A 25236-nucleotide genomic window follows, 5' to 3' on the forward strand; every position below is an offset into this window, starting at 1 on the left:
GAATTTTAGTCCGCTAGATGGCGCTAGTCTCGCAGGCCCAGCGGAGAACCTGCCCCAGTGGGGACTAACTGGTCTGTAGCATTGTCCCATTCACATAAAGCAGCAGCGAAGCGAGCGCCAGCAGGTGCAATCTGTGTCTCAGGTCCCAGCCCTGCAGTGCCTCAGTGTGACCAGCAGAGGGCGCCATAACCCTGCCGGAGCTGGCGCTGTGAATGCGCTTTTCAGCTGCTGCTTTTGCTACGTGATCTCTTTCTCAATGAAAAGACGTTTCCAAGCTGCAATAACAGTTGCATTTCCAGAGCAACAGAAACGCTGGGTGACCACACCTCCAGCTGGCCAAAACAGGTCTACCTGGGTCCCCCTGCCACCCGAGCCGGCACCTGAGGCACCACCTAGCACCTCACACCTCAGCAGGCAGTGACCTCTCCGCTGGATGCACCAATGACAGTGCGTGCGATCCCGGGGGTGACTGCTTCTCATGCATTTCGGGTACCTACTTAACCCCCACTGATGTCTCCCCCTGAGAAGTGGCCTCCGGTTGTCCCATTCATGGTGGCACATGGGCGGACTGGCACCAGAAGAATACCTCTAGGAACGAGATGGACCAGATGGGCAGCCCTGCTCCAGGTGGTGGCCCTGATTTCAGCCCTGCAGAACCCAGTGCAAGGTAAGGGGAGGTCACAGGGGTGCCATAGCTGGTGCAGTGCCATAGCTGGTGCAGTGCTATAGCTGCTGCCAGTGTCATAGCTGCTGCCAGTGTCATAGCTGCTGCCAGTGTCATAGCTGGTGCAGTGCCATAGCTGCTGCCAGTGCCATAGCTGGTGCAGTGCCATAGCTGGTGCCAGTGCCATAGCTGGTGCAGTGCCATAGCTGCTGCCAGTGTCATAGCTGCTGCCAGTGTCATAGCTGGTGCAGTGCCATAGCTGGTGCAGTGCCATAGCTGTTGTCAGTGCCATAGCTGGTGCAGTGCCATAGCTGCTGCCAGTGCCATAGCTGGTGCAGTGCCATAGCTGCTGCCAGTGCTATAGCTGCTGCCAGTGCCATAGCTGCTGCCAGTGCCATAGCTGGTGCAGTGCCATAGCTGCTGCCAGTGCCATAGCTGGTGCAGTGCCATAGCTGCTGCCAGTGCCATAGCTGCTGCAGTGCCATACTGCACCATACACCTGTGCTGCTATATTGCACATAGCAATGGCCAGGATCTGGGGCTGTGCTGCCACCTCTGGCACTGCATGGGTTACCTGAGTGTGCGATAGTGTGGTGACAGGCGGCATACAGGAGACAGCATGCAGCCCCTTATTGTCATCATGTATCCAACATTGTGGTGTCTGTTAGGTGCTGCTGCAATGGTTCTATCTGTCATCACATAGCATCTCTGACCTGGCCTCTATCTATCTATCTATCTATCTATCTATCTATCTATCTATCTATCTATCTATCTATCTATCTATCATCATCACATAGCATCTCTAAACTGGCCTCTACCCTCCTGCTGCCAGTACATTCTATCTATCTATCTATCTATCTATCTATCTATCTATCTATCTATCATCTATCTATCTATCTATCTATCTATCTATCTCAGTAGTGCACTGATTGTTCATTAATCCAAACCTGTCACAACAATAATCATTGTGTCCCGTATCACTAATTACACACAAGGTGGTTTCCGGCCCAATGCTTGTACAGTGTAAATGAAGATGTACTGTACCTGGTATCATCCAACATGATCATATTACCATCTGCTTTATCTGGATTTATATATATATAATGTCTAGTGTCGGTGTGACTCCAAAACACTGCCGTCTGTTAGCAGCAAGTGAAACTACATCTACTAGCTTTCAAAGCATTTGCTTCAAGCGGGCTTACTAGTATATATATATATATATATATATATATATATATATATATATATATATATATATATATATATAAAATTTCCCCTATACAGTACATTAGTTTGTGTCTGCTACAGTGTATAAGCTGAGTCGCTGGGACTGATAGTGCCAGGATTTCAGGATTTACTCGCTGTGTGACTGGATAGATGATGCCAGGTTTGCAGGATTCACCCTCTGTGGCTGGGACTGACACTGCCAGGATTGCAGGATTCACCCTCTGTGTGACTGGGACTGACGCTGCCAGAATTGCAGGATTCACCCTCTGTGTGACTGGGACTGACACTGCCAGGATTGCAGGATTCACCCTCTGTGTGACTGGGACTGACGGTGCCAGGTTTGCAGGATTCACCCTCTGTGTGACTGGGACTGACGCTGCCAGGATTGCAGGATTCACCATCTGTGTGACTGGGACTGACGCTGCCAGGATCGCAGGATTCACTCTCTGATTGTCTCATACAGCAGTCTGTAATACAGATGTTTCTATAGGTTGTGTCCTGTAAGGTGAATGCAGGACTATACACAGTATATCAGAATGCTGCAGGAATACTGCAAATGTTCCCACACCTGCCCACGAGCTGCCTGGTTTGCTGCTATACACCCTGGGATCTTTGGCTTTACAATGTTTTAAAGGCCTTGTTTTGCTTCTATTCCATTTAAAAAATAATCTGGTTTTACTGAAAAATACAATAACTAACGGCAATGTGTAACTTCTTAGTTAGAAGACTTGGTTCTACATAAATGTATTTATTAGTATGTACTGTAGTGGTAATGAAGGGACAGTTGGATGGAAGTGGGCATTGAGGACATATATTGCATGTCAGTGCGCGCATGCCATAAATAAATATAAAAAATAGAGATACAGTTATATACACATATGTGATACATTTATGTGGGTGCTGCTGATTAGCTCAGAGCAGTGCAGGGGACACCTTTCCGGAGAGCTCCGCCCACAGCCCTCTGACAACCAATGGGTTGCTATTGAGGCGTGAACGACCGTTGCTACCAACTTGCCGAATGCAATTGGTCCAGTGGTTTCAGAGTTAATCGCAATCAGACAAACAAAAAACAGACAATATATATATATATATATATGGTACTGCTTTCCTAGCACGGCGCCCACGATCTAGGTTGTATGTGTGGGGCTGATATCTCAAACATCTCATGCATCTTATGTGTTTGTGCGGCATAAGATGCATGAGATGATGCAATCGACGAGATTTTTACATTCCAATCAATGGAGTTGATTATATATAGTGTGGCGAGCCCGAGAGGGGTGGCGGTACGCGTCCTCCGACCTTTTCATACCCCCACTATCCACGTCGGCATGGAGTTGATTATATATAGTGTGGCGAGCGCAGCGAGCCTCCGAGCCCGAAGCGTGGCGAGGGGACGCGGAATACATGTAAAGTAGTCCGCGTCCCCTCGCTTCAGGCTCAGTGGCTCGCCACACTATATAAAATCAAATCAAAGGTCGGAGGACGTGTACCGCCGCCTCTCACAGGCTCGCTGCGCTCGCCGCGCTTCGGGTTGGCGTTGATAGTGCTGGTGGCGTTAACGATGGTTATTGGGGGCTCACGATATTTTATCTCATGGATCTTATGGATCCATCGGGTTGATTGTATGCCTTAAGTACCTTAAACTTAAGGCATACAATCAATGAGACGGGCGCCGTGCTAGGAAAGCAGTACCATATATATATATATATATATATATATATATATATATATATATATATGGTAATGGCTGAATGTACACACAGGTATTTAGTGAACCACTGGCCTGTAGTTTGATCACCAAATTGTCAGGATGGCCCAAAACAGCATCGATTGTGGTTCTAGCCAGAACATTCCCACCACTGGCTTTCCACTGGCCACCTACCAAGTGATGGCCCAGCTACCCAGCATTGGTCGCACTGTTCCCGGTATCAGATAGTCCATTGAAGGGGCGGTGCACCGATAATGATGAAAGCAATCAAACCACTTGCACAGATTGTGAATTTATTGTATTATTATTATTTTTATGACATTCATTTTCTGTCTTAATCGTATATTACTAGTTATAAATTACCTGTCAACATGCCGGCTACACCAGTCCCTACCTCCTCCTACCTCCATACTCTGCAAATTTAAATCAGATCAGTCATTTGATCCCTCAAGCAGCCTCTAGTGGCCGGTGGCGGTACTTCACCTCATAGAGGTGAGGAGTCATTAGCATTTTGTAGCTATGTATTAGGTTTCCTGGTTGTAACTAAGAATCTGTTGGATATTGTAAAGCCTGGATTTCTCCGGTGACACATGGGGCTGATTCAAAGATGTGCGCCTGCCGTACGCAGCGGCTGTGCAGGATTGTACATATGTCCCAGCCACTGGCCTTTATTTTGAGACCTCACGAGGCAACTGAAAGTGAGATGCCAGAGCGATGGTTACCGCGCAAAAGATCCCAGTAGTACATGGCCCTAAATTGGTCATGAAGCATTGCATTTCAGTCTTGTTCCCCGCCCATTACTGCCTGCTGCTGACTGCATAGTTCTGAGTATGTAAAGCTGATCGCTGATCAGTGCGTTGTGTGATATCCAACAGACAAAGGCGTAACTACCATAGGTGCAAGGGGTGTAGCTGCTATGGGGCCCAGAGCTGAAGGGGGCCCATCTTTCCTGTCTAAGTAATGTGTTTTACATTCACTAGCAGAAGGCATTCTTTCTATTTTCCTACTTTTGTGTTTTACATACATTTATCACCATTAGTTGCAAAATAGGGGGCCCTTACAAACTTTTGCTATGGGGCCCACGAATATCTAGTTACGCCCCTGCCGACAGATGTGTGAGAACGAACAGTCATCACAATCAGGGGCCATTGTAAAAGAGGTGGAGGCTTGTGCGCAGCCTCCACTTGGACCTCTCCCCCGCTCACCCTCGCAGCTACAGAGTAGCACTGTCCCAGACTAATAAGCATGTGCACAGCGTTGTGGAAAAGGCCGTCACTCCTTTGTTCTTGTGATTTCAGAGTCAGATTCCAGAGATAAATGTAATGGGTGTGTGGTGTGGTCTCCCCTCAAACAATAGAAAAAGGGGTGGTGGTGACCCTGACCACACAGAGTGGGTCTGGGTGCAGGTGCGCCTGGCTGGAGCTGTGTTTCCCTAGCTGCTGCTCTGGGACAGGATAGTTAGTCCTGTACTGAATGAACAAGAAAAGAAAGGGGTGTTGAGCTGCGCTTGGTATAACTTTGTAAAAAGTGAGGTAATGAAACCTGTAAAGTTGGGTGAAAAAAATGAGGGATTGGTTGATCTAGTACAAAAAGATTTAATGTCTAAATTACATATAGCCAGAATACATTGATAATTCTCTAAAATCACATAAAATTCATATCTCACCAACCAAACTGGGGAAAATGTATGGCCCGGAAAATCCCAAGAGTCCTGTGTAGGGCTGAGATGTAAATCGTCCTGTATGGAGCTGCAATGATATGCCCAATTGGAGCAGTAGGGAGGGAGGACCAGATGTAAGAATAAGGAGCGGCATAAGTTGACACGGATTGCCGACTCCCTCCGCTGGATGGACTGGAGCGGGATGGGTCCTCTACCTCTACCTTACTGTAGGAATTTGTAATCCAAATGGAACCAGTGGAGGTGGTATTACCGGACTGGGATCTGTCAGACAAAGCTGCCTGGAGCAGCGAAACCGGTCAGGACTCAGGTTTCTATCTCCTTCCAGAATACCAAACTGGTACCCCTAAAGAACCCGGAAGTGCTTATTTGTGCACACACTTACCACCCTTTGTCCAATTGGACCACCAAGTCCTAGCAGCAAGGTTGAGGTCGAGGACTGTATCCCGCTCTATTCCATCCAGCGGAGGGAGTCGGTTATTTGTGACATCCTGGGCCGCTCCTTATCAACATCTTCAAATCCTCCCCACCATCTGCTACATTGGAGACAACCATCACGCCTCACCAGGACCTGGGGGTCCCCTTGGGCCACGCACAGATCCCAGTCCGGTAATACCACCTCCACTGGTTCCATTTGGATTACAAATTCCTACAGTAAGGTAGAGGTAGAGGACCCATCCCGCTCCAGTCCATCCAGCGGAGGGAGTCGGCAATCCGTGTCAACTTAAGCCGCTCCTTATTCTTACATCTGGTCCTCCCTCCCTACTGCTCCAATTGGGCATATCATTGCAGCTCCATACAGGACGATTTACATCTCAGCCCTACACAGGACTCTTGGGATTTTCCGGGCCATACATTTTCCCCAGTTTGTTTGGTGAGATATGAATTTTATGTGATTTTAGAGAATTATCAATGTATTCTGGCTATATGTATTTTAGACATTAAATCTTTTTGTACTAGATCAACCAATCCCTCATTTTTTTCACCCAACTTTACAGGTTTCATTACCTCACTTTTTACAAAGTTATACCAAGCGCAGCTCAACACCCCTTTCTTTTCTCCCCTCAAACAAGCCTACGTGCACTGTGCAACTTTCAGTGGGATGTCTGATGGAAGGGAAGCCGGCGGTCAGAAGACTGTGGCGGAAATCCCAACACCTGTCAGAATGCCAAAGCTGGGACCCTGATAACTTGAAACTTGAACATAACTAGGTCTGGGAGGGTCAAGCTGCAGCTTAACCCTCCCCCCCTGCAGCCTAACCCTTCCTCCCTGCAGCCTAACCCTCCCTCCCTGCAACCTCCCCACACAACCTAACCCTAATTCTCCCTCCCCCTGCAGCCCAACCCACCCCCTGCAGCCTAACCCTCCCACCCCCTGCAGCTTAACCCTCCCCCCTGCAGCCTAACCCTTCCTCCCTGCAGCCTAACCCTCCCTCCCTGCAACCTCCCCACACAACCTAACCCTAATTCTCCCTCCCCCTGCAGCCCAACCCACCCCCTGCAGCCTAACCCTCCCACCCCCTGCAGCCTAACCCTCCCTCCCTGCAGCCTAACCCTCCCTCCATGCAGCCTAACCCTCCCTCCATGCAACCTCCCCACACAACCTAACCCTAATTCTCCCCCTGCAGCCCAACCCACCCACTGCAGCCTAACCCTCCCCCTGCAGCCTAACCCTCCCTCCCCCTGCAGCCTAACCCTCCCTCCCTGCAACCTAACCCTCCCTCCCTGCAACCTAACCCTTCCTCCCTGCAGCCTAACCCTTCCTCCCTGCAGCCTAACCCTCCCTCCATGCAGCCTAACCCTACCGTCCCACACAGCCTAACCCTAACCCTCCCTACACAACCTATCTCTAATTCTCCCTCCCCCTGCAACCCAACCCACCCCCTGCAGCCTAACCCCCTCTGCAGCCTAACGCTACCTTCCCACACAGCCTAACCCTAAAACTCTCCACACAACCTACTGTAACCCTAATTCTCCCTCCCCCTGCAGCCTAACCCCCTCTGCAACCTAACCTTACCTTCCCACACAGCCTAACTCTAAACCTCACCACACATCCTAACCCTAATTCTCCCTCCCTCTGCAGCCTTACCCACCCCATGCAGCCTAACCCTCCCTCTCTGCAGCCTAACCCTCCCTTCCTGCAGCCTAACCCTCTCTGCAGCCTAACACTCCCTGCAGCCTAACCCTACCGTCCCACACAGCCTACCGCTAAACCTCCCCACACAACCTAACCCTAATTCTCCCTCTCCCTGCAGCCCAACCCACCCCCTGCAGCCTAACCCCCCCTTCCTGCACCCTAACCTTACCTTCCCACGCAGCCTAACCCTAAGCCTCCCCACACAACCTAACCCTAATTCTCCCTCTCCCTGCAGCCCAACCCACCCCCTGCAGCCTAACCCCCCTTCCTGCACCCTAACCTTATCTTCCCACGCAGCCTAACCCTAAGCCTCCCCACACAACCTAACCCTAATTCTCCCTCTCCCTGCAGCGCAACCCACCCCCTGCAGCCTAACCCCCCCTTCCTGCACCCTAACCTTACCTTCCCACGCAGCCTAACCATAAGCCTCCCCACACAACCTAACCCTAATTCTCCCTCTCTGCAGCCCAACCCACCCCCTACAGCCTAACCCCCCCTTCCTGCACCCTAACCTTCCCTTCCCACGCAGCCTAACCCTAAGCCTCCCCACACAACCTAACCTTAAATACAGGAAAAAATCCAGCATCGGCAAAAATGGTGTAAATCATGGAAATCGATGCAAATTCACGATGTTTCTGCGATTTCGTGGCAGTTTTTGCATCCGTTTTTGCCCATGTCGATTCTCTACAAAAAATTGAAATGACATGGGTGAAAATGTGCTAAAAAATGGGCGAAAAAGCTGTGATTGAATACTGATACTTTTTTTAGCCTGCTGAAAAACTCATCTGTGATTGATCACCCTATATATCTGGAACCCCATATATCTGGAACATGGGGGGGTTATTGCTTACTCTATGTGGCTGTAATTGCTATCACCGCTGCTTCCTGATATACAGTAGTGATAGGGCGCAATATCGGATTACTGCAACACCATTGGGTGGCTTGTGGTCCCTGATATAGAGGTTCCACTGGTGACTGATTGCATGGTAGCAGCTTGCCAACAAGACCAGTCTCCACAATGTCATATCAACCAATGACATAATAGTTTTCATTACTGTGACTGTTTTAAGCTGATATCTGATTGATTGATTGATTGATTGATTGCTTTGGATTATATCTCTCTACTCTCTGGGGAGGTGGGAGGCTCCTGATTTTTTGGGTAGTCCCCCCAACTCCAGAAGATCAGGCAGATCTTACACAGTCTAGTGATGTGGGTAGGATATAGAGTAAATCAACGGCAATCGCAGCCCGCTGGGATAGGCGGGGCTATAATGACGCAATATGTGTGATTTTAGCCCCTCCCCATGGATCTGCGAATTGCTGCAGTTTGCAGTAGTGGAGGCAGAGAACCCTCCCCCCATATCTCCCCTCTCTGCTTCCCTCTGTATTTGCACCATGTTCATGGACAAGCTATATATGTGTATATATATATATATATATATATATATATATATATATATATGTGTGAATATTCATTTAGCAGACCTCAGCGGAACGCTTATGGTTGTATGAGTAATGTACTGTTATCTCTGCTTGTGATCTACACACTGACGCATACGTGTTACACTGCCGGGTGACTCAGTTACTGATGTTGGCGAATACAGTGTATTTCATGTTCCGTAGTTGTCTTGTAGACTATGGGATGATTCATTGCAGAGATTAGGAAGTGTATCTAATAAAGATAAACATAGAAATACATTAAGTATAATGGGTCAGCATCCCTATGGGTATATAACGGGTCAGTGTTCCTGTAGGTATATAACGGGTCGGTGTTCCTGTAGGTATATAATGGGTCAGTGCTCTTGTAGGTATATAACGGGTCAGTGTTCCTGTAGGTATATAACGGGTCAGTGTTCCTGTAGGTATATAACGGGTCGGTGTTCCTGTAGGTGTATAATGGGTCAGTGTTCCTGTAGGTATATAATGGGTCAGTGTTCCTGTAGGTATATAATGGGTCGGTGTTCCTGTAGGTATATAACAGGTCGGTGTTCCTGTAGGTATATAACGGTCAGCATCCCTATGGATATATAACGGGTCAGTGTTCCTGTAGGTATATAACGGGCTGCGCTCCTGTAGGTATATAATGGGTCAGTGTTCCTGTAGGTATATAATGGGTCGGTGCTCCTGTAGGTATATAACGGGTCGGATCCTGTAGGTATATAATGGGCTGGTGTTCCTGTAGGTATATAACGGGTCAGCGTTCCTGTAGGTATATAACGGGTCAGTGTTCTTGTAGGTATATAACGGGCTGCGCTCCTGTAGGTATATAATGAGTCAGTGTTCCTGTAGGTATATAACGGGCTGCGCTCCTGTAGGTATATAACGGGTCGGTGTTCCTGTAGGTATATAACGGGTCGGTGTTCCTGTAGGTGTATAATGGGTCAGTGTTCCTGTAGGTATATAACGGGTCAGTGCTCCTGTAGGTATATAATGGGTCAGTGCTCCTGTAGGTATATAATGGGTCAGTGCTCCTGTAGGTATATAATGGGTCAGTGCTCCTGTAGGTATATAATGGGTCAGTGTTCCTGTAGGTATATAATGGGTCAGTGCTCCTGTAGGTATATAATGGGTCAGTGTTCCTGTAGGTATATAACGGGCTGCGCTCCTGTAGGTATATAATGGGTCGGTGCTCCTGTAGGTATATAATGGGTCAGCATCCCTATGGATATATAACGGGTCAGTGTTCCTGTAGGTATATAACGGGTCAGTGTTCCTGTAGGTATATAACAGGTCGGTGTTCCTGTAGGTGTATAATGGGTCAGTGTTCCTGTAGGTATATAATGGGTCAGTGTTCCTGTAGGTATATAATGGGTCGGTGTTCCTGTAGGTATATAACAGGTCGGTGCTCCTGTAGGTGTATAATGGTCGGTGTTCCTGTAGGTATATAACGTTCAGCATCCCTATGGATATATAACGGGTCAGTGTTCCTGTAGGTATATAACGGTCAGCATCCCTATGGATATATAACGGGTCAGTGTTCCTGTAGGTATATAACGGGTCAGTGTTCCTGTAGGTATATAACAGGTCGGTGTTCCTGTAGGTGTATAATGGGTCGGTGTTCCTGTAGGTGTATAATGGGTCAGTGCTCCTGTAGGTATATAATGGGTCGGTGCTCCTGTAGGTATATAATGGGTCGGTGCTCCTGTAGGTATATAACGGGTCGGTGTTCCTGTAGGTATATAATGGGCTGGTGTTCCTGTAGGTATATAACGGGTCAGCGTTCCTGTAGGTATATAACGGGTCGGTGTTCCTGTAGGTGTATAATGGGTCAGTGTTCCTGTAGGTATATAACGGGTCAGTGCTCCTGTAGGTATATAATGGGTCAGTGCTCCTGTAGGTATATAATGGGTCAGTGCTCCTGTAGGTATATAATGGGTCAGTTCTCCTGTAGGTATATAATGGGTCAGTGCTCCTGTAGGTATATAATGGGTCAGTGTTCCTGTAGGTATATAATGGGTCAGTGTTCCTGTAGGTATATAACGGGCTGCGCTCCTGTAGGTATATAATGGGTCGGTGCTCCTGTAGGTATATAATGGGTCGGTGTTCCTGTAGGTATATAATGGGTCAGTGTTCCTGTAGGTATATAATGGGTCAGTGCTCCTGTAGGTATATAACGGGTCAGTGTTCCTGTTAGGTATATAACAGGTCGGTGTTCCTGTAGGTGTATAACGGGTCGGTGTTCCTGTAGGTGTATAACGGGTCGGTGTTCCTGTAGGTATATAATGGGTCGGTGTTCCTGTAGGTATATAATGGGTCGGTGCTCCTGTAGGTATATAACGGGTCGGTGCTCCTGTAGGTATATAATGGGTCGGTGTTCCTGTAGGTGTATAATGGGTCAGTGTTCCTGTAGGTATATAACGGGTCAGTGCTCCTGTAGGTATATAATGGGTCAGTGCTCCTGTAGGTATATAATGGGTCAGTGCTCCTGTAGGTATATAATGGGTCAGTGCTCCTGTAGGTATATAATGGGTCAGTGCTCCTGTAGGTATATAATGGGTCAGTGTTCCTGTAGGTATATAATGGGTCAGTGTTCCTGTAGGTATATAACGGGCTGCGCTCCTGTAGGTATATAATGGGTCGGTGCTCCTGTAGGTATATAATGGGTCGGTGTTCCTGTAGGTATATAATGGGTCAGTGTTCCTGTAGGTATATAATGGGTCAGTGTTCCTGTTAGGTATATAACAGGTCGGTGTTCCTGTAGGTGTATAACGGGTCGGTGTTCCTGTAGGTGTATAATGGGTCGTGTTCCTGTAGGTATATAATGGGTCAGCGCTCCTGTAGGTATATAATGGGTCAGTGTTCCTGTAGGTATATAATGAGTCAGTGTTCCTGTAGGTATATAACGGGTCAGTGTTCCTGTAGGTATATAATGGATCGGTGTTCCTGTAGGTGTATAATGAGTCAGTGTTCCTGTAGGTATATAACAGGCTGCGCTCCTGTAGGTATATAACGGGTCAGTGTTCCTGTAGGTATATAACAGGCTGCGCTCCTGTAGGTATATAATGAGTCAGTGTTCCTGTAGGTATATAACGGGCTGCGCTCCTGTAGGTATATAATGGGTCAGTGTTCCTGTAGGTATATAACGGGCTGCGCTCCTGTAGGTATATAACGGGTCAGTGTTCCTGTAGGTACATAATGAGTCAGTGCTCCTGTAGGTATATAACGGGCTGCGCTCCTGTAGGTATATAATGGGTCGGTGTTCCTGTAGGTATATAATGGGCTGGTGTTCCTGTAGGTATATAATTGGTCAGTGTTCCTGTAGGTATATAATGGGTCAGTGCTCCTGTAGGTATATAACGGGTCAGTGTTTCTGTTAGGTATATAACAGGTCGGTGCTCCTGTAGGTATATAACGTGCTGCGCTCCTGTAGGTATATAATGGGTCAGTGTTCCTGTAGGTATATAACGGGCTGCGCTCCTGTAGGTATATAATGGGTCGGTGCTCCTGTAGGTATATAATGGGTCGGTGTTCCTGTAGGTATATAATTGGTCAGTGTTCCTGTAGGTATATAATGGGTCAGTGCTCCTGTAGGTATATAACGGGTCAGTGTTTCTGTTAGGTATATAACAGGTCGGTGTTCCTGTAGGTGTATAACGGGCTGCGCTCCTGTAGGTATATAATGGGTCGTGTTCCTGTAGGTATATAATGGGTCAGCGCTCCTGTAGGTATATAATCGGTCAGCGTTCCTGTAGGAATATAATGGGTCTGTGTTCCTGTAGGTATATAATGAGTCAGTGTTCCTGTAGGTATATAACGGGCTGCGCTCCTGTAGGTATATAATGAGTCAGTGCTCCTGTAGGTATATAACGGGTCAGTGTTCTTGTAGGTTTATAACAGGCTGCGCTCCTGTAGGTATATAATGGGTCGGTGCTCCTGTAGGTATATAACGGGTCAGTGTTCCTGTAGGTATATAACGGGCTGCGCTCCTGTAGGTATATAACGGGTCAGTGTTCCTGTAGGTACATAATGAGTCAGTGTTCCTGTAGGTATATAATGGGCTGCGCTTCTGTAGGTATATAATGAGTCAGTGTTCCTGTAGGTATATAACGGGCTGCGCTCCTGTAGGTATATAATGGGTCAGTGTTCCTGTAGGTATATAATGAGTCAGTGTTCCTGTAGGTATATAATGGGTCAGTGTTCCTGTAGGTATATAACGGGTCAGTGCTCCTGTAGGTATATAACGGGCTGTGCTCCTGTAGGTATATAATGAGTCAGTGCTCCTGTAGGTATATAATAGGTTATTGTTGGCTGGATAGGTTGCTCCTGTTTATAGCTGCGATATATCATAGCAGCGTCTGAACTCTGCACTGTGTGATATTAATTCTGCCACTAGATGTATTGTCACAGACACATTGATCAGGTACCACTGCAGAGTGATTGTGTGTCCCCGCCATATAAGCGGCAGCCTGATGAGTGCTCGCTGGCTTCTGATTAAACATCAGCCAAGGCTTTGGTTTAAAAAGAAAAAAACCTATATATAACGTGATGTATAAAACAGACATTTCTCCTCTGATATTTCTACAGCAGCTGTTTAGATATTTCTCTTTTGTGTGTAGGGACCCGATTTACGTGACCTGGGATTATACAGAATGTAGGGAACAGAGTGACATCACCCGAGATTATACAGAGGACCTTATTCTGGTTGATTCGTTCGCATGCACATTCGCACGCTCCCATGCGCATGGCAAACGCACGCACTATGCGAAGATACGTCTATACCACATTCGAACCTGAGTGTTCGCAAGTCTACACAAATGGGAGTGGTCTGAAAGTACCCATACACTGCTCATGTCCGCAAGCTCAGCCGCTGTGTGTGCGTACGAGCATCCTCTGTGGGTACATTCATTCGCACCTCTAACAACAATACGCACGCAGCCAACCCATTCTCAGCCCAATAATTAATGCCATAATTAGTCTCATAAAATGCTGTTTATTGGAACTCAGTTACTTATTTAGTGGCCAATTATAATGAGGAATAAAGTTTTATTACATGGCTGCTTAATGTATTTTAATGCGTTTTAAATATATTAATTCCACAACTCAAATTAAATAAAAATATCCACATGCAGAGAGCAAGAGTTTGTAAAGCGAATGTTATTAAGGTGTTACATATACGCACACATATATATTACATATATGCACACATATATATTACATATACGCACACATATATATTACATATACGCACACAAATATATGACATATACACACACATGTATATTACATATACGCACACATATATATTACATATACGCACACAAATATATGACATATACACACACATGTATATTACATATACGCACACATATATATTACATATACGCACACAAATATATGACATATACACACATGTATATTACATATACGCACACATATATATTACATATACGCACACACATATATATTACATATACGCACACATATATATTACATATACGCACACATATATTACATATACGCACACATATATTACAGATACGCACACATATATATTACATATACGCACACATATATATTACATATACGCACACATATATATGACATATACGCACACATATGTATTACATATACGCACACATATATATGACATATACGCACACATATATGACATATACGCACACATATATATATATTACATATACGCACACATATATATTACATATGCGCACACATATATATATTACATATACGAACACATATATATTACATATACGCACACATATATATTACATATACGCACACATATATATTACATATACGCACACATATATATTATATATACGCACACATATATATTACATATACGCACACATATATATTACATATACGCACACATATATATTACATATACGCACACATATATAATACATATACGCACACATATATATTATATATACGCACACATATATATATTACATATACGCACACATATATATATATTACATATACGCACACATATATATTACATATACGCACACATATATATTACATATACGCACACATATATATTACATATACACACATATATATTACATATACGCACACATATATATTACATATACGCACACATATACATTACATATACGCACACATATATATTACATATACACACATATATATTACATATACGCACACATATATATTACATATACACACATATATATTACATATACGCACACATATATATTACATATACGCACACATATATTACATATACGCACACATATATATTACATATATACACACATATATATTACATATATACACACATATATATTACATATACGCACACATATATATTACATATACACACATATATATTACATATACGCACACATATATATTACATATACGCACACATATATATATTACATATACGCACACATATATATATATTACATATACGCACACATATATATTACATATACGCACACATATATATTACATATACGCACACATATATATTACATATACACACATATATATTACATATACGCACACATATATATTACATATACGCACACACATATATTACATATACGCACACATATATATTACATATACGCACACATATATATTACATATACACACATATATATTACATATACGCACACATATATATTACATATACGCACACATATATATATTACATATACGCACACATATATATATATATTACATATACGCACACATATATATTACATATACGCACACATATATATTACATATACGCACACATATATATGTGTGCGTATTTGTCACGTGAAACGTAGAAATGGTTAAAGTGCAGCAGTGTACTTACCATGTGGACAGAAACAGGTTGCAGCGCTTAAATGATAAGAATAGGTGAATCAAATATAATAAAATATAATTTTAATGAGGCAAATAATAATCATACAATGCAATACAAAAATAATATTAAAGGTTAAAAAAGCATCAGAATTTTCCAGATTGTAAGAATAGGTAAGTGACGCACAGTGGGTTGGAATATAGCCTGCACTGTCCACAATAGCAGCAGTCCCGATTGGTGATGGAGACCACACGGCGGGTTTTCCTGCAGGGCTGTATGAGGGAGTCCCTTTAGGTGGCTATAATGGGTCTACAACCTCTCAGCAATTTGTATCCATTTATGCCAGGTGTAATTTAGCCAAAGACATCCAAACTTAGGGGACCAGGTGGTAAGAAGAATCAGCAGGTTAGTCCAACGTTACTGGAGGGTCCAACAATACTGGTTCTTGATAAAGGTGGCATTCAGTTCAGTGAAATGCGTTGGTGCCTTTCCAGAACCAGTATTTTTGGACCCACCCATTGACTCACCTGCTGATTCTTCTGACAACCTGGGCCCCTAAGTTTGGATGCGCTATTTTATAAACTGTTAATGAATTGTCGTTAAGTGGTGTGCTATAGAGGCACATTATATAACTGGGTGACATAAGGTATTAAAGTAGGGGAGGTTTATTGTTACAGCATAGAAACCTTATTTATTTTGTGGATTGAAGTTTGCATTCTGCGGAATTTTTGTGAAATGTCATGTATGTCTTATCATCGAGCAAAATAGGAATAGGACTCCTATGCTGGCCTGCAGCGTCCTCATGTAATCATTACTAAATACATTGCTGTCAGCAGTACATTGACAGTCGGTACCCAGCGCTGTGTGAAAATATGCAAAATGCCAAAGGTAACCTGTGTATAAAGGTCCGCAGCCGGCTTCTGTGATCCACTGCCGGTGCCCACAGACGCAGCACTGCATGACCATCACTGGCCCATCATGCATCTGAGTACAAGTCATTCCATGATGTTCAGTAAGACAATGGCGTTGGAGCCAGTGACGCTGTCTCTGAGGACACAGTCACTGGCTGCTAGGACTTGGTCCTGAGGTGCGAGAGAAGAGACGCGGTGATGTCTATTGAAATGACTGCATCTCATTCTCAGTCCTGCCATTGATAATGCAGGATAGCAGAACAACCCTCGGCCGCTGGGGGTCCGCCTTACCTTCCTGTTGATGGCACAAAGGGATTCATGGGAGTTAATGAAGAGACAATTTTCCAGTCATGAAAATAGGGGGGTACGAGCAATCAGGGGCACCGACTGATCGGCAGGAAGGTTAATAATTACCCAGGCTTGTTGGAGGTTCTTGGACCAGCCGTTCAAGCAGCAGTGCACATGGTATCTTTCATTGATTATCATTGGGGGGGGGGGCATTGCCACGCCTCCTGGATTTGGGCACACTCCTCAATATCAGCCTAGCCCACCATATGTATCAACGCGCTGCAAACAAAATGGGAACCCACTGAAGAAGCCACTATGAGCACCCGAATATACGAATAAAAATGCACCCCCCTGCCTTGGGTTTCCGCATTCAGAGAATGCCGACATGTTGCCTATTGATATTAACATTGTTATTGTCAACCTTTTGACTACATGGTCCTCCCTGCCATAGTGTCCTTGGCCCTTGCCGGCTCAGCAGGGGGGTGATGGGACCACAACGGAGCACTCAGCACCAATACCAGGGATCTTCTAGCAAGTGCCAGCTGGCTTTCTGATGTTGTTGGTCTGCCAGGGCGCATGTTGCACAACTAAGGTACCAGGAACCAGCATTGTGCGTGTCTGTTGTCACACTCTGATGTGTGTATCTGTTGTCACACTCTGATGTGTGACCTGCTCCGGGGTCATGCATCTGATCGGAACGCAGCAGGCGAGACCGATGTTAGGGAAATATCTCAGTCTGAGTGGATGAAACACCTGAAGGTTCCCAGCAGAAACTGCCACGGGCTGTAAATCAGTTTGTTTTGCATCCATTCGCCATGGACACAGAGCGAAGTGTTCTCTGCCATTGTCGTACACAGAGCACATTTCTTTCACAACCAAGACAACACCAAATCTTACTGCTGTCAGTCACACAATTACTAATCAGATAACAATGTCCAATCAAACACTATGGGGTCTATATATCAAAACATAAATATGTAATGTGTTAATTAAGTTTAAAACATGCACTGAGGGCAGTGGCGCTTTTTACCTATGGGCAGCAGCCCCCCTAGGTAAAATCTGCCACTGTGTGTCCTCAAAAACAGTCTGCTGTGTGGGGGCGGACATTTTGGGACGGATGCCAAGAGACAAGTAAATCTGCGGGTCCCGGCCACAGACGCGGCAGGTCCCAGCAGGCGGCAGTGGCGTTACAGTAGCCCCGCAGACCCCCAGCGCCCACACTTACACAACGCCTCCCTGCCTCTGCGGGGTCTGCGGGGCTATTGAATTTGTTACGCCACTGATGTGTGCATCGGTGTGCACTGAGCAGTCTGTGGTTAAGCAGGTCACACAGGTAAATGAGACATTATTACTATACAAATGATGGCTGAGCCTGATTTTGAGTTTTCACAGAGTAGAATAACTGGTACACAGACGTCATCTGTTCCAATAGGAACCCACAGAGATGTGTTTGCAGCTTCTATTGCCATTGGCAATAGTGCATACAGGAACAGTAAGTTATCATGTGGGGACTTGGTATGGTCATCTGCACAGCCATACACCCTGATGTTTTTTAATTTTAGCTGGTCTTGTGGGAAGCTGGCACTGAGCGACCAGTAAAAATAGTGGAAAGATAAATTATGTGGTATATGGTATCGACGTCGGGATCCCGACTGCCCGATTCAGACAGCATGGTGAGTGCTAGAAAGCCCCTTGTGGGCTCGCTGCACTCGCCACACTGCTGGCACTATTCTATTCTACCTCTATGGGGGTCATGGACCCCCACAAGGGAGAACAGCGGGTGGCCGTCGGGCACCCGTCTGTCAGAGTTTTGACAGTTGGGATCTCAACATTGGGTAAATGACTGTCGGGTCCGGCATCCGACCCATACATTACTGGCCGCAATGCCCTGGTTCCCCGACCTACCATCACTGCCAATCCGATTTGCTGATTGGTAGCAATTGAGGCTCCGCAATCTGTCAGGTAATCGGGAAATGAAACATGATCCAGATCCAGACCATGGGCCAGATGCACTAAGCTTCAAAAGGGATAAAATGGAGAGTGATAAACAACCAACCAATCAGCTCCTGTCTGCCATTATTCAAACACAGCCTGTGACATGGCAGGTAGGTCACTTTTGAAGCTTAGTGCATCTGGCCCCATATGTGTGGGGTTTGTATGTACTCTTGTATTTTGAAGGGCTTCCCCTACAGTCCAATAACACACCGACATAGGGTGAAATGTAATAGGATGAGACATTCAGAAAGTGAGAGATTTGGTAAGAAATCTCCAGTTATTTTAAAGCGTTCCAACCGCCTCCTCCTCCCCCTGCAGCTGGAAGGACGACCGGCTGGGGCTTACCGTCCGGGGTCCAGGAGGACCTGCAAGAAGGTAAGCCCAAGGGAGGGGGAGAGGGGGGGTCGGCGAGGCGGCAGGGTTGCGGCGGGCGGCGAAAAGAAGCCCATAGGCTTCTATAGGGTATCGCCACCCAATACCCTGGCCGGCAAAATCGGTGCGGCAGGGTAATAGCACATATAAAACACTTGGGGCGAGATGTATTAAAATTAAAATGTGGTAAAACCCCTGTTTTACCGCATTTTCATTTTGATACATCGCACCCCAAGTGTTTGATGGAGGATTTAGAGTGTAAGCTCAGTGGGGCAGGAGTTAATGTGAATGATTAAATATTCTGGTGGCGTTCCGGCTCCAGAGCATCACGTGACATATCACGTTTTTGAGTAGGGGACTTGATTGCCACTATATGCAGAACACAGAGCCAGAGGGCACTGTGGTGGCAAATATTGGGGGGAATATGTGGCACGCAGGGGTCACTGGAGAGGCTCCGCATGAATAGATTTCGGTGGTGAGAACAGAAATGCTGCGATAAAATAATAGAGATTCCAATAAGAAAACCTCATACTGGGAAGTGTTCTGATAACCATCTTTGGCAAGTTTACGCTTGCAGATCTGATAAGGGGAATCCGGTACAGAAGCTTGTAATTAATAGTGTCTCAAACCCGTACTACTACATAGCTTGGGTACTAGGGAAGATGACAACACAAAAAGCACAATACGTATTATCACGTCAATGACAGCCAGACGGGAAGGGATGCAGGTGGAGTGTGTACTGGCATGTTGCCATGGTAATGTGTTCAGACACAAGGTGATTACCTATCGCCGTGGAAGCAAAGCTATATACATGATTGGAGGTAGTTAGTTATCCCGCCCACTATGTGATTAAAAAGGGGCCACTCATAGAAAACGTTAATGACAATGGCAGCAAATTCTCACGCACAGTCCCTATTGCCTAAGGTGACATTAAAAACAATAGTCAAAAATATGACTGTGACCGGCTATTAGAAACATTTTTGTCCTTTGTTTAATCAGACTGATATTAATGGTTGATAATTCTTCAAATTTTCCCACTGTGTTATGTGATCACCATGGCAACATCAGATCACATGATCTAGTCAGCAGGCATCCCCAGTCAGTTATCTTCTCACTGTAACGTTCTCCCCCTCCTTTTACCCCCTCTGTCCCCGAGTGTTGACAGTGTAAAAGCTGGTAGGGGTCATTTGGGTCCCCCTAATTTAGTTTTAATGTTTTTTTGTCCCGGATGTCGACATAGTCGCCATGGACACCGTCAAAGTGTACCGCGTTCCCTTGCTGCACTCGCCATGCTTCGGGCACGGTGCCTCGCTGCGCATGCATATTATCCTGTTCTTCCTCCATGCCCTAGTGCATGGTAGGGCATGAAACACCGCCTGTCGGCTCAAAGAATATGTGCAAAACTCATGTCGACCTTTTGACTTTCGACCTTGCCATTGTCAACCTAATGCTTGTGTCACTGGCGTAACTATAGCACCGCAGCCCCCGCCACCGCGCGGGGGGCACTGTGTATATGGGGGCGCCGGGGGCTGCGGTGCTATAGTTACACCTCCCCCCAATCCCCTGCAGGCTTACCTATTTCGCTGGTCCCGGCGGCTCCGTTCTTCTGCTGAGGACCACCACAAAATGGCCGCCCCCATATAGCACACAGTTCTCTGAAACTGTCTGCTGTATGGGGGCGGCCATTTTGTGGTGGTCCTCAGCAGAAGAACGGAGCCGCCGGGACCAGCGTGAAAGGTAAGGCTGCGGGGGATTGGGGGGGTTTGAATGGGCGGCGGGGGGCGCCCCCCCCTAACGGCGGGGGGGCGCCCAAAACGTAGCTACACCGCTGGCTTGTGTCAACCTTCCAACCCTGGAAACCTTAGACCAGGGTTGCTAACCCTCCCGGAATGGCCGGGAGGATCCCGAAAATCGGGTCCCCCTCCCGGCCCCCCGGAAAGGTGGGCCACCCTCCCGGATTCCGGCAGACCCCCTTCCGCCCCTAACGTACCTGGTTGTTGAAGCTTTAAATTGCTGCGATTCTTGGCTTTTCGGCAGAAGGGGGTGGGGCTAAATATGCTAATCATGCATGGTTAGCCCCGCCTCCCACCGAAGACCCGCATATTGCGGGATTTGCATTACTGGGGACAGGGACTGATGATGTCTCCATCAGGCCCCGCCCCCAGAAGTGATGCTGACAGTCTCCTCTCCAGAGTTGGCAACCCTGCCTTAGACATAAGTTGAGTTAAGCTGGGACTACCATGCACCTTTTTTTCAATACTTACATCAGCACTGCAGTAAACACATGCGGAAATGGCATGTCGCACATAGGAGAATCACTGAGAAAATGACTGACACGCCATTTTCCTGTAGACTTGCTGGATAGGGAGGAGGGGCATGAGTGGAAATTGCACAGTGGCCGTGTCCTTCTCCTCTCTTAATGCACCTGTTGTCCAAGGGGATAAAATAAAGAAATGTTTGTTTGTACCTCTGTGACGAACATATCAGCAAATAAGTGAGAAGCATTAGTTACCAATGCCAATACCCTTTCACCTTCCAGTTCCTTCTTCCTGCCCGGGGCACTACTCATCGCAGGGCCAGAGTAGCCAGAGATTAAAGGCCCCCATACATTCGGACAAGTTGGACCTGATTTCCCCGGCAGGTCCTCGGGAGGGCTGAAATACGATTGGGCACTTGATGTGCCAAGTTTTGCCTGTGATTTATCACATGCAACTCCCGGGGAGCTGCAGGCTGAGGGAGCCAGGAGCCGGGCAGGGGGAGCCAGGAGCTGGGCAGGGGGAGCCAGGAGCCGGGCAGAGGGAGCCAGGAGCCGGGCAGAGAGAGCCAGGAGCCGGGCAGGGGGAGCCAGGAGCCGGGCAGAGGGAGCCAGGAGCCGGGCAGAGGGAGCCAGGAGCCGGGCAGAGAGAGCCAGGAGCTGGGCAGGGGGAGCCAGGAGCCGGGCAGAGGGAGCCAGGAGCCGGGCAGAGAGAGCCAGGAGCTGGGCAGAGGGAGTTGAGCTGCAAAAAAAAAATTAATAGGAAGCCATTGATTGGCTGAGAGCTATCTCAGCCAATCAGTGGCTGCCCATTCATTTGTATGGGTTCTCTGCTTCTCTGTGTCCCCTCGCCAGGTCGCGGCATCCCCCCCCTCCTCCCTGTGTCCCCCCACCGGCTTCCAGCGTTCACCTGCCCGGCTCCCCCGGAGAGGAGAACTTTATGGTAGGCAAGTATGTCTAACGCTTGTGTCTTACTTTCCTTACTGTCGATCTAGATGCTGTTGACTATCTTTAGGCATCTAACTAGACGCGTTCAACCAAGAGTGTCAACCACGTGATTCTCGATCTTTATGCCGTCGACCGGAATTGCTGCTGAAGTGGTTGCTCTAATTTCTGTATATATTTTATGCCATATGCCTGTTTTGTACGGCTTGGGCAGGCCGGTCATGCGGTGGTACTATTGATACTGTCAAAAGGTTGATACAAGTTTTTTGGGGCCAAATCTTGTATATTTTATATTATATGGCCACCACCAGTACCGACGTGTACTCCGCTGTGTTATATTTACTCATCACACTTCGGACAAGGTGGCTTGGTCCACTCCACTCGCCACAGGTTACTATAGACTTCTGTTGGGAAAACATCTGAAAAAAAAGAAAATAAATTATGTCGACTACTTGTGTGTCGACATCTGTCATGTCATGTTGACCTTTTGTACTGGTTGACTGTGCGATGTCGACTGTCACAGCTCAAAGTGAAAGTAAAAACTGTCACAGCTCAAAGTGGAAGTACATTGCAGAAGCCAGCATTTTGACGGGCTATTATCTAGTATGTATATGTTTGTTCTACATTACAGATTTGTGGGGTGATTCTGTAAGGCTCGGTAAGGAGCGAAGATCGCTGCTTAATGAGTTTTGAAACGCCGCCCCGTCAAACGACCGCCCTCTCGGAACCATGCGTTTGCTAACTCCTCCCCTCGCATGCCTCCGCTAGCTCGAGAAATCCGACCATCCAATGATTTCTCCTGCCTTCGGAAAAAGTAGTCAGTAGAAACTGACTTTTATTTTCTCCGCAAATCGGCGAAGACGGGGCAGGCGCTGACGTCCTGTGACATCAGCAGCTCACCCCCGGCAGCCATCCGCCCGGCTGCGTTCCCATGGGACTGCCCAGCTTTTTCATGGGAACGTCCATAAATCGCTGGGTGTTCCAATGGCCGAGACCCATTTCCGCCGCCGTCTTCCCTTGGCCCTCCCTCCCCGCAATGAATGGCCTGGCGGGCGTGTCACTCACAAATCAGTTTGTTGCCGGGTCTGCGTATGCGCATATACGCTCTTACGCATACCGCCTATCGGAACGGAGTCAAATTAACCCCGTTCCGAACGGTGTTGAATCACCCCCTTGATATAATCTGTTCTGCACTGTGAGATTATGATCTGGTCCCTACAGTCACCCATCCTCCCCTAACATAGCACCACAGAGCGATCAATAGTGTTAGCAAAACCCTGCAGACTGTAAACAGTAACGTCTGCTCCTTTATCAATTACCCACTCAAGGACAATCTATTTCTGGTCATCCTATAATGAGAATTAAATGTCGTAGAGACAGATCATTAATCTGATCGGTAATATGCGATTAGCACCTGCAGTCTAGTGATTGGAAACCCCAAAGTATTGGACTGTATTTGTAATTACTGCCCCACACCAATGCGTAGGGTGGGCGTATCTACCTCTCGTACCTGATGCCAAGCCAAAGGGAACTTACTCCAAAAATGTATTTGGTAAAACATTTTTGCAAGGTGGGTGAACAACAGGAAGAGCAGAGCAGGAAGGGGGCGAACAACAGGGACAGCAGAGCAGGAAGGGGTGAACAACAGGAAGAGCAGAGCAGGAAGGGGTGAGCAACAGGGGGAGCAGAGCAGGAAGGGGCGAACAACAGGGGGAGCAGAGCAGGAAGGGGTGAACAACAGGTAGAGCAGAGCAGAAAGGGGTGAACAACAGGGAGAGCAGAGCAGGGTGGGTGAACAACAGGGAGAGCAGAGCAGGAAGGGTGAACAACAGGGAGAGCAGAGCAGGAAGGGGCGAACAACAGGGAGAGCAGAGCAGGAAGGGGCGAACACCAGGGAGAGCAGAGCAGGAAGTGGTGAACAACAGGGAGAGCAGAGCAGGAAGGGGCGAACACCAGGGAGAGCAGAGCAGGAAGTGGTGAACAACAGGGAGAGCAGAGCAGTAAGGAGTAAACAACAGGGAGAGCAGAGCAGGAAGGGGTGAACAACAGAGAGAGCAGAGCAGAAAGCGGTGAGCAACAGGGAGAGCAGAGCAGGAAGGGGTGAACAGCATAGAGAGCAGAGCAGGAAGGGTTGAACAACAGGGAGAGCAGAGCAGAAAGGGGTGAACAACAGGTAGAGCAGAGCAGGAAGGGGTGAACAACATGGAGAGCAGAGCAGGGTGGGTGAACAACAGGGAGAGCAGAGCAGGAAAGGGTGAACAACAGGGAGAGCACCTGCAGTCTAGTGATTGGAAACCCCAAAGTATTGGACTGTATTTGTAATTACTGCCCCACACCAATGCGTAGGGTGGGCGTATCTACCTCTCGTACCTGATGCCCAGCCGAAGGGAACTTACTCCAAAAATGTATTTGGTAAAACATTTTTGCAAGGTGGGTGAACAACAGGAAGAGCAGAGCAGGAAGGGGGCGAACAACAGGGACAGCAGAGCAGGAAGGGGTGAACAACAGGAAGAGCAGAGCAGGAAGGGGTGAGCAACAGGGGGAGCAGAGCAGGAAGGGGCGAACAACAGGGGGAGCAGAGCAGGAAGGGGTGAACAACAGGGAGAGCAGAGCAGGAAGGGGGTGAACAACAGGAAGAGCAGAGCAGGAAGGGGTGAGCAGAGCAGGAAGGGGCGAACAACAGGGGGAGCAGAGCAGGAAGGGGTGAACAACAGGGAGAGCAGAGCAGGAAGGGGGTGAACAACAGGTAGAGCAGAGCAGAAAGGGGT

The 25236-nt window shown here is 47.1% G+C and overlaps 1 protein-coding gene across 3 annotated transcripts in view; it reads left to right on the forward strand.

Moving 5' to 3' along the window:
* The first annotated feature begins 211 nt into the window (after positions 1–211).
* The window catches only part of KIAA1549L (KIAA1549 like), a 163891-nt gene continuing 138866 nt past the window's right edge, over positions 212–25236 (forward strand). For 2 of the 3 annotated variants that reach the window (XM_083164311.1, XM_083164312.1), the window contains exon 1: positions 212–667. In XM_083164311.1, the coding sequence (XP_083020437.1) occupies positions 511–667 (157 nt within the window). In that variant the 5' untranslated portion in view covers positions 212–510. The remainder of the gene's footprint in view (positions 668–25236) is intronic. The other variant, XM_083164313.1, reaches the window with a different exon arrangement.

This window comes from Crinia signifera, chromosome 11, assembly GCF_055691185.1.
Source record: "Crinia signifera chromosome 11, ASM5569118v1, whole genome shotgun sequence".
Lineage (NCBI taxonomy): Eukaryota > Metazoa > Chordata > Amphibia > Anura > Myobatrachidae > Crinia > Crinia signifera.